A 13,833-nucleotide genomic window follows, 5' to 3' on the forward strand; every position below is an offset into this window, starting at 1 on the left:
AAGCTGATCTTGCTGGTTAGCCCATTTCTCCTTCCTCTTTCCACCCCCTCCCTCCCCCTGGCTACACCCCTGGAGCCCCTCAGCGGTCCTCCTCCATCCTTGCTCCTTTCAAACACACGGATGCTCCTCTGTCCTCTGCCGTCGCTTGGCCAAGAGAGACTCACTCAGCAGTTCCACCCGCCCTCGCAGGCCCCCAGTTCTCAGCTCCAGCCATTGCAGGACGGAGGGGCCTGGCCCGGAGTCAGGGCAGCTGTGATGCCTTCCTGTCTGCTCCGCGTCACACTCGGCTCAGCCTGCCCCAAACCACAGCCACGTGGCCGCCAGTTAACCAGGACACAAGGACTCCCTCTGCCCTGGCCAGGGGATGGGGCAGGCTGGAATCAGTAACCTACAAGTGACAGGGCACTGACCCCAGTCCCCTTGCCTCCCACCCCTACAGCCCAACATTGGCAAGAGGGGCCCGAGCCCCCCGGCCTGCGAAGGGCTGAGGCAGGAGGTGACTGAGCAGAAGCAGACGAGAGCTGACGCTCTGGGTTCTGTAGAAAGGGCTCTGGACACAGCCTGAGAAAGCCCAGGTGCCTCACGCCAGGTGGGATGAGAACCTGGCCAGACCAGAACAGAATGAACTTTCGGACACCAGAAGCGGAGAAGAGCGGGTGGATTTTATTGTACTTCCCTTCCAGGAACTCCATTTCCCAGGGTCGTGACGGATTCTCCACCATGGAGTCTAAGTCAAGCCGGGCTGTGTTCTCCACAGCGCTGTGCCAGGGGGATCTGGGGGCAGGTTTCTGGCCTGCCACGCAGGAGGTCAGACTAGAGGATCACAGTGGCTCCTTCTGGCCTCGCATTCCACTTGCAGCCCCATTCTGGATCTTCAGCAAAGGGGCACCGATCACTGTGGGTGGGAGCAGGCCCCCGGCTGAGGGGCAGGAGCCAGCAGCTGTACCAAGAGCCCAGCTGGAAGCTGGTGTGAATGTCTGGGTTAGTGCCCAGCGCCTGCAAAGCAGCATTGTCGCTCAGTCGCCTTCTGTCCACGCCGATTCTTCGGGCGCTGCTGGAGAGAAACCAGCGAGTGGTTCACAGACCAGCGTCCGTCTGCATCATCAGAGCGAGGCACTGGAGCAAGCAGGAGTGGGAGGAGAGAGCCGCCATACGGGAGGAAGGCACATGCCCACGCTGTGAAGCCTGGCGAGCTCGCGGGTAGTTACCCCGCGGGGACCGCAGAACTGAATTCACCTGACAGCTCGGAACAGCCCTGTCCCCGCAGCGTTGTCTGTACGGCGTCAGACTGGGGTGCCTGCCCCAGCACCACAGAATAGCAGCTCCCGGGGATGCACAGGGATGGAGAGCGGGTTTGTGCAGCTCTGATGCGAAGCTACGTCTGCTGATGTGTAACTACAGAGCTCCTGGGATCGGAGGTGCCACCATCCCCATCCCCAGGGATCCCAGCAGGCTACCGAACTACATTCCAGAGCTGGTGCTACCCCAACTCCCAGGCCTGGCTGGACAGTCACAAAGTGCCACTAGCAGCAACAGCAGCCACTGTCCATCCAGGCCAGCTCAGAGCAGCCCGGACGAGAGGAGATGAAGGAGTGCCCCCCTTCAGTGTCTGACAGGGAACCCCCTACCCCACCAGGGCACTGGGGCCTGCGGGGTGGCTCCCCCGAGGACACCCTGGAGGGCAGGAAGGGAAGGAAAGGGCTGCCCCCACCCCCCATCACCAGTCCCGCTCGGTGGGCTCCCGGTAGGCCAGCCCCAGCAGCGTGAAGACGTCTCTCTCAGTGGGGGTGGGCAGGACGAGGCCAGGCCCCACCTTGCGGCCGCCGGGGGCGCGCACCACGGCCGTGTGGAGCGCGTGCTCCGACAGGCTCATGCCCCTGGTCTTGGCCAGTGCTCGCATGGAGCAGTTGAAGTAGGCCGAGCCGGTGAAGTACAGGAGGGCACAGGCGAACTCGGCGTGGGGCGCCACGATGATGTCGAGGCGCCGGTGGCGCCGGCCTGGCCCGGGCAGCCGGCACACACCCAGGTACTTCTTCTGGTTGCCGCTGTCTTCTTGGATCACCAGGTCATCGGTGAGGAAACCTGCCAAAGGAGCAGCGTGAGAGGAGGGTCCGGGCTGTGACCCCACCCTCCTTCCTGGCTCCTGCTGAAGCATCCCATAATCCACCGCACGGGTCCCTGGGCACCTCCGAAAGGGGGCACCTGTGCACTGCCTCAGGGTGCAGCGGGAGCACTCGCCAAGCCGCACCATTGTGCCAGCAGCACCAACGCTTGACCGCCTTTGAACGAGGATCCTGTTGGGAGCCGCCCCTGTCACAGCACCAACCCAGCCAGCTTCCCGAGCTCCATCCCAGGCCCCCCGAGTGAGTCCATTGAGCCCAGCCTGGTTCAGACAGGGGCCAGGACCAGATGCTGCCAAGGAAGACCCCTGCAGCAGGTACTATGGGGCACCCACCCACAGGGAAAGTCCCCCTGACCCCCAAGGCAACAGACCTTCCTGGATTCAGGCAGGGCAAATGTCGCGCCGGCTGCTCGCACTGACACAAACCCCTTCGCCTCCCATTGTGGCAAGCACCAGCCAGCCACTCAGCTGCAAGCCCCCACGTACCGCTCCGCCGGAGGCTGTCAAGCAGCTTGCCAAAGATGCCGCGGTGAGACTGCCCGTCAGGGTGGGTAACCAGGACGTCCACATCACCGCAGGTGGCCTTCCCCCGTCGGTACGAGCCGCATGCCACACACACCAGCCCGGGGTTCAGGGACCAGGCTGCTTCTCGCACCTTGGGGAAGAGTCAGGATCAGCACTCGTCTCCTAATGCCCTGGCCCAGTCTCCAGGGTGCCCCCACACAAACAGCACCACCTGCCTCCACACTGGGCCATTTAAGGAGCTGGGAGCTGCTGTGAAGGTAGACCCAAAAACAGCTGAGAAACCCTGGCCTGCAGTCACGGGGCGGTCGCAGTGAGTCTGAGTTTGTGCTGCCAACCCCTCTGAGGGGGCCTGGGCTGGAGCAGAGCTCCTGGGGGATCTCAACAGTGACTGCACAGAGAGTGGGGAAGCAAAGGCAGGGTCCAGGTGATGGGGACCCCATAAGCCTACAGATAATTGGTGGAGCGGCAGCAGCTTTCAGCTCGGCTTCCACCCATTGCCCCGTGGCTGGCTGGCTCTGCTCCTGCAGGTCTGCACTGAACCAAAGCTCTGGAGAGCAGGCAGAGCTCAGCAGCAGCTCACAGGCGGCCGGCTAGAGAAGCAATCACTGCCCAAGGGACAGCCCCAGCCTCTGGCTACGTGATAAATGACCAGGAAAGAGACAAGGCCCAGAAACAGGCCAAAGGCCTGAACGCCCAGTGGGGCTTCTCACCAAACTGCTGTGCTGCAGGTGTAGCTTTAACGCACCTTCCTCCCCAGGCCTGCTAGTCACATGCACAGCCTGGGCCCTACCCAACAGGGCTCTAGAAGAATGGGTCTCTGGCTTGGCAAAATGGGCAGTCTAACGATATTAGACACGTTTGCCATTAAAGTGCCACTTATGTACATCCAGACATGGGTAACTAGAGGGCCTTCCATCCCAAGGGATCCCAGAGAGCCTTACGATTGCTTTGCCTTGCCTGTGCGCTGAAATGCAGCCACCTCTGGGGTGGAACCCAGCAGCTATTCCGCAGGGGCAGTGCGAGCCAGCCAGTTCTGATGGCTTCATTCCTGAAATGCTGGAGCCCTGGGAAGGGCTATTCCAGTGCCAATCACACTGACAGCCACAAATCATCCTAACCCCAGCTCCTTCCTCTGCCCCAGCTCAGAGACAATCCCAGCCTGGCCAGGACACAATGGCAGGGAAAGCAGGCTGGGGCTCAAAGGGGGGTGTCAATCTCAACTGAGTCATTCTCCAGGATCATCCTTCATTAGGGAGAGAGAAACCCATTAACCTTTGCCCCAGAGGTGCTCTGAGAAGCCAGGCAGCTTTTCTCATGCAGATTGACCCCTCCCCTGCTCCCTTTCTTGCCTCAAATAAAGATTTCTAGAGAACTACAAGCCCCGGCTGGAGTCTGAAAGCTCCTCAGATCTTGGTGTGAGAGGCAGCACGGATGGTGGCTAATCCCGTCATTCTCCTGGGGGCCAGACCCCAGGTGGGGGAGGAGACAAGTAATCCCCTCAAACCAACAATAGCCCCACCCCTCCTCCCTAAGGGCCAACGCTACACCCGAGCGGGCCTGGGAAAGAGGCGTCTGGCTCCTGAAATAGCTCTAATCCCGCAGTGGGGATGGCAGCGCCGGCAGGGGCGCATTCTTCGCAGCCAGGCCCCGTGGCCGAGTGACAGCATTGCACTGGCCGCTGCTTCCATGGTGATCACAGAGCAGGAGGGAGCAATGACAGAGAGAACCCTCCCCCAGCTCTCTGATAGCGCGGGGGCACACGGCGAATTCAAGGCGCTCCCGGGCTGAGCCAGTGTCCAGGCAGCAAAGACGAGGCAAGGCCTTGATGCAGAGTAACGTTCTGGGGGGTCGGGGAGGGGCAGATACAGCCCGTTTCCCTCATAGGGGGACTTTTCATCCAACGATGCTGACCCCGGCCTGATGACCAGCAATGGCTGCCCCCATGAGGCGTTCCCAGAAGCCTTTGCAGAAGAAGTGCCAAGGAGTGGGCACAATGGTTTGCGTGGCTCAGGAGGACCTGGGTGACAGCAGCTGGTTCCGTGGGAGATCAGCAACAGAGAACAGGCACTGGAGACTATTCCCAGTCCTGGAGGGTAATGTGCAAACTGCCCCATTCGTAAGTTACAGCAGGGATCAGTGCCAGGGACAGACCTGTACACACACACCCGGCCCTGTTCACTAGCTCTCACCCCTCCTGCCATCCTGGATTACCAGTGCCAGGGATTTCAACCACAGAGATCCCTTTGAATCACAAACCCAGCACCCATAGCCCAGGGCTGCTGCTGTCTAAATCACCATGGCAGGGAACGTTCCCAGCTCCCATTGCTCCACGGAGGAAAACCAGATTCCAGCTGGCCTGTGCTCAGCACCAGGCAGAACCCAGCCCTGCTGCAAATCGAAAAGCCTGGGGCACGACACTGAACTGCTCTGTGCCTCGGGTCTGCATCTGCACTAAGCCGGGAAGAGGGTGATGGGGGATGCTCAGGGGGCGGAGGGCCAGGAACTTTGAGATCCTCAGACTGAAGTCAGTTAACAACTCAGCCCTTGGCAGCTCCTCTGAGCAGGGCAGGGTATCTGCTGCTGGACACACAAAATGAACTTCTCGAAGACTCAAAATTAGTCTGGGTCCCTTTTCGTTTGTCTTTTTATTTTCATTGCTGCCCCTGCATCTTCGCCCGGCTTGGGACCCAGAGTCCGAGCTCTGCTTGGGGACAGGCTGGGAACCTCCCCGAGAGAGCCCAGCTCTGCAGGCCCAAGAGCGTGGGAACCTTTGGATGTCAGCCCCCTGCCTGTGATTCCCTGGGCTGGGCTACTTACAGTCTGTTCTATTTCTGCAGCCTCCTCTCGCGGCATACGCTCCAGGAAGTCTTCGTAGTGCTTCAACCCTACAGCCTGCTGGCTGGTCAGAGGAGCCTTGGTGCGGATATCGTCCAGGGTCCGGAAGCCCTGCCCCAGAGTACATGGAGACATTCAGACAGAGGGATCACTGCAGAGACTTCGCTCCTCCAGTGCCCCCAGCACGGGTCTAGGGGTGTCACGGCTCAGGCGACCAAAGCTGCTGGGCCCAGACCTTACCCAGGGAAGCGACCCTATTTGTACGGCTCCCCCAGCCCATGGGGACTCCAGTGTTCACAGGACCATTAGGCATGTGGCTTAGATGTCACGACGACGTCAGTACAGCGTTGCCACAGGCCAGCCTGTGATGTGGGTGCCAATCTAGCACTCAGATCAAGCCTGTTTGATTCCAACATGAAACACCCCAGGCGGCCTCTCGCAGGCCTCACCTAGGTTCTAGACCCCCACCCCGATAAAACATTCACAGGGCAGCCAAGCCACAGAACTGACAGCTTCTCACAGCTGTCCCATAAAGTCTTATCACTCCCAACCCTCCCCACACACTGACTTTGGTACCTGCCCTGATGGCCAGCAAATCCAGGCTCTGGCAAACCAGACTGGAGTGGTGAATTTCAAGGCCACAAGCCCTTCCCTGAGAATGTCCTGCCATCAGCCCCAGCTTTTAAAATGGGGGGCTCCTGCTTGGGCACCTCCTACGATCTCAGCTGTGGCAGTACAGTCTAGGGAGAGGGGTCTCACACGCATGCAGTCCAACACCTTCAACCCACCGGAAACACCCAGGCAGCCAGTGCAGTTCACAGAGCCTGAGGTCAAGTGCTCCTAGCCAGAGACACTGTTTAGCATGCTGGCTGTTGTATTTTGCACCCAGTGCTGCTTGGACAGGATTTAAGCAGCAGCCGTGTGCTTAGGGTGTTTCGAGGGGCTGATCTTGGGGTGACAGACATAAGAGGGGAATCCTCTGCTTGCGAAGAGACAGTTCTTAGCAGCCATGCTAAAACACCGCAGGCAGGTCAAATCCTGCCAGCTGAGCACCATGGGCAGAGGAATAGCAGGAGGGAGTGTCTGCTATGGTCCAACAGGCCTTCTTTGCTCACGGTATCTGAGAGCGCACACACTTCATTGGGAAGGGGGAGACAATGACAATGACCTGTTGGTACCACAGCTGGGCTCTCTTGACTCCTGCTCCCCAGATGTTGGAGAAGACCTCCAACACTGCCACGCTCTCGCTGATGTGGTCCAGCTTCCGCAGGTGGCCGCTCTCCAAGATCTCCAGGATCTTCTCCGCCATCCGCTTCCCGATCCCAGGAATCTTACAGGCTTCCTAAAGGCAAACGCAAAGGAGCAGCCAGCTAACGGGCAAGCTACTGAACTGCCCAGGGCTCAGAGACGGGAAAGCCCAGGGGGCTGGTTCACACCTCCGAGCCAGGTTAGCCCTCAAGCAGTGGGTGACAGCACCGGAACAGCAGGGCATGGGCCCTGCACACCTCTCGGCCAGTTTACTGGCAGGCTGACTAATTGTCACTTCATGGACACAGTGTATCCGTATAACATTGATCAGACACATTGGCAGCCGCGAATGTAGCAATTGCATCAGCACCTCAGACATGCATCCTGCTCTGCCACTGGCCAGTAGCTGAGGCTTCAGCAGAAGGAGAAAGGCCCTTCCCTGCGCTGCTGCTAACTGAATGAGGCAGGAAGGGAATTATTCCAGAGCTGGGCCCACCAGCGGAAGCTCAAGGCTCCAGTCCCCTTGCTATCTGCTTACTCCAGCTTGAAGACTCAAAAATACCACTCATGCTCAACGAAACATATTCAGGCTGACTGCACTGCTCACGTCCACAGCCTCCTATGGCAGGGACCAACTCCAGAGAACTGCACATCTGGAGAGAGGACCAGGCAGCCTTGTGATTAAGGCCCAGGACTGAGAGTTAGGACTTGTCCCTATTCCCAGCTCTCCTGCCGATTTCACCCTGCTCGCAGGATAGTGGGTTTCTGGTTACCTGGTAAGAGGTGACTGGTTTGTGGTAGCTCTTGAGTGCACTGATGGCTTTGGAGTAGCCCAGAGCCCTCCACTTGTCCCCCTGGACGGTGTAGGCTTTTCCTAGCACTTCCAGCTTCTCTGTGATATGCCAGTTGTGATTCTCTTTCTTGTTGTCAGAGGACTGAGCACAAACCCACTTGCCAGCAGCTGGGGGCACTGGGGCACAGCTGCCACTGGACGGCCCCGATGAGGTGTCCGGGCAACATCCTGAAATTAGTGCTTCCAGGTCTCCCTGGGTGACGTTGGTCTCTTCCCCTTCGCTGCCTTCATCATCAGAGACCCTCTTAGGGAGACAGAAAAACAGCAATGAAATAATGCTCGTCTCTCTCAAACACTTCCTTGGCACTGGCGCCAGTGTTCCCTGGGGCAGGAAGGCGGTTGTGTGCTGAAGTGCTGTTACAGTAGTGGGAAGTGGCTGTGTTCTCTAAGGATCCATGGCTGTGTATACACTCCCACCTCCAATCACACCTAAAGCAAAGGGGAAAGAAGCAGCTGCATAGCAGGGGAGTGATTTGTGCACAGAGTGTAAAGGGCTTTTGAGGTGACTATGATGCAAGGGGCTCCACAGACATGAGATAGCAGCAGCAATGGATGGCTTTTATGCTCTACTGGCTGCAGCCACTAGAGTGACACATGCCCGTCAGTGGAGGGCGGTGGTACTGCACAGACGCACATGGTGCATATTGATGCAAAAGCCGGTGTTACTGAAGTTGCGCAGTTAAAAAGTCAGGCAATGTAAAAGTTAGCGTTCAGAAATCATCCATCAGCTGCGTTGCACTTCCTGGCTATTTCATGCCATGCAGCGTGGTAGAGTTGACATTGCTGTTGGAACGTTAAGTGACAAAAAAGCCAGGAAGTGGGAAAACGTAAATTGCAACCCCAATATTTCACTAACACCGTTTTTTGCATTTTATTTCCTAGGGAAAAAAAATGAATGAAGTATGGAGCTCAGAGTTGGCAACAAGGCTTGTAAGTTCTTTAAATAAATCTGTGCAAACTTAACTAGCCACACCTGAATGCACAGCGCACATCCTCTCAAGTGTACACTTGTAGCCTTAGTCATCGTGTGATGTGCAAATGCTCATCATTGTCTTAAATCAAAAACATTTTTTCCAAACCTAGAAAAGAGCCTATGCTAAATGAGGCTATTTCCAAGCTAAGATTCCAACCTCACCCTTTCCTGCTATACTTGTGTCTTAAAAGAATGGTTAGAACTTTTTTTAAAGTGTTCTTTCCCCCTCACCTAATCCTCAGGATGACTCAAGAAATGTTGCTCAAACGCTTAAAAAGACTGCTTTCCTGCACAGACCAGGCCTGGGAAGTTTAATCACAGAAGGTAACTTTATGAAAAAGTTACAAGTCTGCAATCAAATCTCAACCACAGCAGATGCTGCCAAGAAACCACTATAATAAAACTCCTCCCAAAGCAGGAGGCCTGCAATGGAATCCCTACCTCTATTACAACTGCCCCTAATAGTGGGGTTCGTTAACAGTGATGATTACGACGTAAAGAGAGGGGAATGCTAGGAAGGGGTCTGGAGAGATTGGAAACGTGGGCATAGGAGATCGTGCCTGTAAATATACCAGCTAATATATCTAGGGGACCAGGAGGGAGAAACCTTAACAAAGAGGGAACCAGTGGACAGCAAGTTAGGTCCTGGCGGGTGTTCTGTGCCAGCGCATGGCCAAGGTAACGGGGGGAAGACACCACACCACAGTGCAGAGCAGCAGCTCACTCTCGAGGTGGCCCTGGGAAGACTATGCCGGGTTCCAGTCTGGAGAGCATCTTACCAAAAAGGTGTCAACAAACACGAGAAAATTCAGAAAAGGGGGAAAGGATACAGCAAGGTCTGGAGAGGCTGCCTCTGCGAGGGATTATCCAACCCCATTACTTTAGCACCTGACACCTCGCAATCCATAACGGATTTATCCTCATCACTCCATGAGGCAGGACTCTTGGCCCTACTGTGGGGAACTGAGGCTAACTGACTCGCCCAAGGTCACACGGGAAGTCTCTGGCAGAGCACAGACCTGAACCACGTCTCAAGTCCCAGGCTAGCGCTCTAACCACTGGATCATGCTTCCTTGCTCTGAGACTGACTCACAGGGAAGGAGTCTAACAACCTGATACGTATATTCTGAGTGCAAGTGATTGGGTGCTGGGAAGCAACATGATCTCTTGTAGCTGTATGGGTGTCTGAAGGGGTAACCCCATGGAGCAGGGAACTGGTTAGGGTGGGTCAGGGTAAAATATGGGATGAAGTATCAGAGAGAGCTTCCTAGCAGGCTCAGGCTATTGAAGTCTCCCCAAGGACGCAGGGGAAACACACTGGAGATTTCCGGCTTAGCTTGGCCAAAGCCCTGGGACTTGTTCGGCTGGGAATGGTCCTGCAGGGACAGACACTGAAAAGGTGTTTTCCCACCTCTACCATCCAGGAGAGGCAGAGAGAAGCAATACCCACAGACTGAACCTGTTGGTGGCACATCACTGAAAACCCCAAACACTGTCGCTGCCCTCTTGGCTGGGGTAGAAACTGACACTCATTAGCCTTGCTAGGCTAGCATGAGCCAACAGAGCAACCTGCAGCGTGTGTTTGGGGTGACACTGACCTGGGTTTGAAGGCTTTGCTCCTGGGTTGGGCCCTGAGGCAATATGGCTCCTGTCTGTGCTTCAGCTTTCAGCTCCAGCGCTTCCTTCCCTGGCTGGGGTTGGACAGTCTCACTGCCCAAGAGCTGCTGTTCCCCCTTCTGCAGATCCCCCTCCTCCAGGTACCTGCCAGGGGCCAACATGGAGCTGAGCAGATTCACACGCAAGGAACACGAAGACTTTGCAGCCCAAACCCCAGGCTGGGAAATCCTCTCTCTTGTTTGCAGATGGGGCAAAGCACTAGTGTTAGCTTTGCTCAGCCAAGCTATAGATTCATTGCTCCGGCTATGCCCAGTTCCTTCACACCTCACTGACCTGCCACGTCTACCCCTTGCTAGTCCAACCCTGGGCTCCTCCTGCACAGCTCTGCAGATACGCCTCAGGCCTCACCTGCAGCCCCCCACTAGTTCATTCCCAGTCTGTTCTTGGGCTTAACTGCCATCCTGCTCTCTGCTTTCTATCTGCAATATGCAGGAAATGGTATTTAATTGTTATATTAGAAGCATGCCCTTGTTACCACTAATGAATTGGGAATGTGTCTAGCCGTTAGAGCAGGTGACTGAGAACCAGGATTTTTGGGTTCTAATCCCAGCTGTGCTATGGACTCATTGTGTCACCTTGGCATTCTATGCCTCAGTTTCCCCATCTGTGACATGAGAATGATATTGACCCCACTAGCAAGGGAGGTGCAAGGCATCATGGATGAAACGTCTCTGGGTAAAAGGTCAAGATCTCATCCCAGTTCAGGCAGGGGCAGATCTGCTGCGGGGAGGTGGGGGCTGAATACCTGTCTGGGATGAAGATGCTGTACCCAGTGGTATCCAGCAGCTTCTGCTCTCTAATGCACAAGCTCAGCCAGGCTGCCTTCACCAGCTGGATCCCTGCGGGAAGCCTGGCCAGTCTCAGGAGGCGAAAGGCCCGGTCGCAGTCCATGTCTTCCGCCACTATGATGTGCGTCACCTCTGAGGAGAGCTGGCTGCGAACGCGACCCCCTTTCTGGGCAATCTGCGTGTGAAAGATCTCTGTCCTGGCCTGCCCGATGCCCGCTGGCAGCACGTAGGCTGTGATCGGCTTCAGCCACTCTATAAAGAGGAGGCACAAGGGCACGTGGGAACAGCTTCCCAAACCAAACAGGTTACACGCCTTGCACGGCATTACTGGGACTGCCAGAGTGTCTGGCCCCAGGATGACAGAGATCACGGGGTGCCCTGGCTTGACGCACAGAGTTGCCTAGCCACAACCCCCTCTTTACCACCCCCACCCCCCGATATCAGCGTTGCTTGGCACCAGATGACCTGACAGTACTTCAGGAAAGATCTCACCCTATATCTGCAGTTAATAAACAGGGACATGAGTCTGACAAACTGTGTGGAATGGGTGTGGGATGTACCTTCAATGCTCCCCGTTTCCTCCTCTTTCGGGACCTTTGGAGGGACCTTCCTCTCTGAGTCATCCCTCATCTTCTTTCTCTTTGGAAAGGCTTTGACGATTCCCCTGGGCTCCATGGCTTATCACTACAGGGTGTCCCCTCCCTGGGCAGGCAGTTAATGTTCCGCTCACTGAATACCAAAGATAAAGACAAGAATTGTTTAGAATGCCACCAGGTGGGCAAACGTGTTTCCCTGACTTCTCAGAAATGGCTGAATCGTTTTTACTGAAACTTTCCAAAAATATTCAGCCTGAGGCAGACACCCGTAAAGGACGATTTCAGCTACAGTTTGGCAAAGTTATAAGCCACTGAAAAGAGGTTCTTATAATGGAACATGTCAGATAACTAACTGCAGGCATCACTACCAGCTCTGCATATAGTAATCACCTTATAGCAACTTCCCAGGTTAGACCAAGGAACAGATTCCTCCAGCACTGAAATGCAGCCACCTCTGCGGTGGGATGTGGCAGCTGTTTAACACTCAGACACCATCACTACCTAGGACAGCAAAAGAAGGAGAACCTAGTCTCCCGCTTCAGCTGCAAGTGAAAATTAGCAAGGTATAAAGTAATTAACTGAATTCATATTTGGTCACACCACCAGAGTTAACAGCCTAAAAATAACATCGGATCTTGCCTCAGGGCAGGGGCTGGACTACACGGCCTTTCCAGGTCCCTTCCAGCCCTACATTTCTACGCGACTGTGATCTTTAATGATCATCCACAAGTGATCAAGGCCTTCATTTTCATCCCATCCAAAAGCCAGAACCCTCCGGCACCACGGTCCACTAGCACTATGCTGGTGCTTTGATTCTCTGTGGGCTCTGAGAGGGTCCAATTCCTTCAGTACCTGGGTTTTGCTTAGAGATCGCTCATCCAGGTACTGAGGCAGCCCGACCCTGCGTGGCTTGCAAGATATAATAAACCCACAATCAGTCTGGTTCTAACAGGAACACAAGTTAAGTGTCCATACAAGGCCAACACAACCCTGTAGTTGGTTTTCAACACTGTAGGGGAAGATTTAACTTAAGAAAGAAAAAGAACCTGTACGTTTTAAAAATTCTAATTCATGAAAACATTTCTGTTCCTATGAAACTTTGTCAGACGTGTCCTTTAAAAAAATGACATTCTGGGGCCTGAAGTAAAATCCTCTTGGACTCTTCAGAGATTTCCACCACGTTGCAAACAGATCCAATAACCCAGAGATCATTATGGGCCAAGAATACTAGAAGTGGGGTTGCTGCACTGATCCCAGACTGGACTGCACCGCATCCCAGCCAGGCAATTCAGGGCAAGGTGCTGTGATTTGGGGGGCAGGAGCTGGGGTGCACTAGAGCTCACTGCAGACATTTCAAAAGCAACCAGCAGGGTGGATAAAAAAATCAATTATATTTAAAAATTAAAAAAAAAATCAGATTTTTGTTGATAAAATGCTTTTTGAGGAAAAAACCTATCTAAAGATAGTTTGAATTAAGATAGCTCATTATAGTGCAAAGATATCTCATCATGGAATAGGGATTATAAATTCTAATTCTATAGTATGAGACAATATATTCATGTCATGTTTAAGAAAAGTTTTGTAAATGAGTTCCAATAGTTGATGTATTAGTGACCCAATCTTATAGAGTTCCAGGAGCTTCTGTATCGATTATTTAGGTTTATCTTTCTATCTACTCAATGGGACTCAGTGCTCAGTCTAGAAGATACCATCAGAGATGCTTAGTTTTGCAGTTCCCAGACTGTGGATTTGTGTCTCCAGAAGTAATATGCTTGTTAAAAGCAAAAATGTTTTAAAATAAATAAATAATATATAGAAGTGAGAAATAACAGACCCCAACCCTATTGTCCCTCTGCAAATTTGTGTACAGAGTCAATCCCTTATCTCTGTATAAAACTGCAAAGTTTCAAAAAGGTCAATGAACAAAAAGACTGTTGTGGGGTGGAATAGATCTGGACAAGAAGTCTGGAAATAAATGTGAGAAGGGAGGGACATATGCCTGCTTTGTTAAAATATTACACATTTGCTGTTGAAGAAAAAAATCCAGAATACTTAACGTTGCTGTTTTAGTTAAATAAAACAATTTAACTGTCTGGTGATGTTCTCCTCCTAATACAGCATGGCAAGAAAATCCTCCAAATATTAATGATTAACCTGCTGAATTGGAGATAGTTCACCTCCCAATGACTTCATAAATATCTGCTTCAATTACCTTT

The 13,833-nt window shown here is 54.0% G+C and overlaps 1 protein-coding gene across 3 annotated transcripts in view; it reads right to left on the reverse strand.

Moving 5' to 3' along the window:
• Positions 1–644: 644 nt before the first annotated feature.
• POLL (DNA polymerase lambda) overlaps positions 645–13,833 on the reverse strand; it is a 23,624-nt gene continuing 10,435 nt past the window's right edge. Inside the window, exons 1-8 of one of the 3 annotated variants that reach the window (XM_032795710.1) lie at positions 11,582–11,750; positions 10,979–11,273; positions 10,155–10,317; positions 7,504–7,827; positions 6,651–6,824; positions 5,465–5,593; positions 2,609–2,777; positions 645–1,051 (exon numbers count right to left, since the gene is read on the reverse strand). In XM_032795710.1, the coding sequence (XP_032651601.1) occupies positions 1,017–1,051; positions 2,609–2,777; positions 5,465–5,593; positions 6,651–6,824; positions 7,504–7,827; positions 10,155–10,317; positions 10,979–11,273; positions 11,582–11,696 (1,404 nt within the window). In that variant the 5' untranslated portion in view covers positions 11,697–11,750 and the 3' untranslated portion in view covers positions 645–1,016. Of the gene's footprint in view, positions 2,083–2,608; positions 2,778–5,464; positions 5,594–6,650; positions 6,825–7,503; positions 7,828–10,154; positions 10,318–10,978; positions 11,274–11,581; positions 11,751–13,833 lie in introns of those variants that run through there. The other 2 variants (XM_032795708.1, XM_075072920.1) reach the window with 2 other exon arrangements.

Source organism: Chelonoidis abingdonii, chromosome 16, assembly GCF_003597395.2.
Source record: "Chelonoidis abingdonii isolate Lonesome George chromosome 16, CheloAbing_2.0, whole genome shotgun sequence".
Taxonomy (NCBI): domain Eukaryota; kingdom Metazoa; phylum Chordata; order Testudines; family Testudinidae; genus Chelonoidis; species Chelonoidis abingdonii.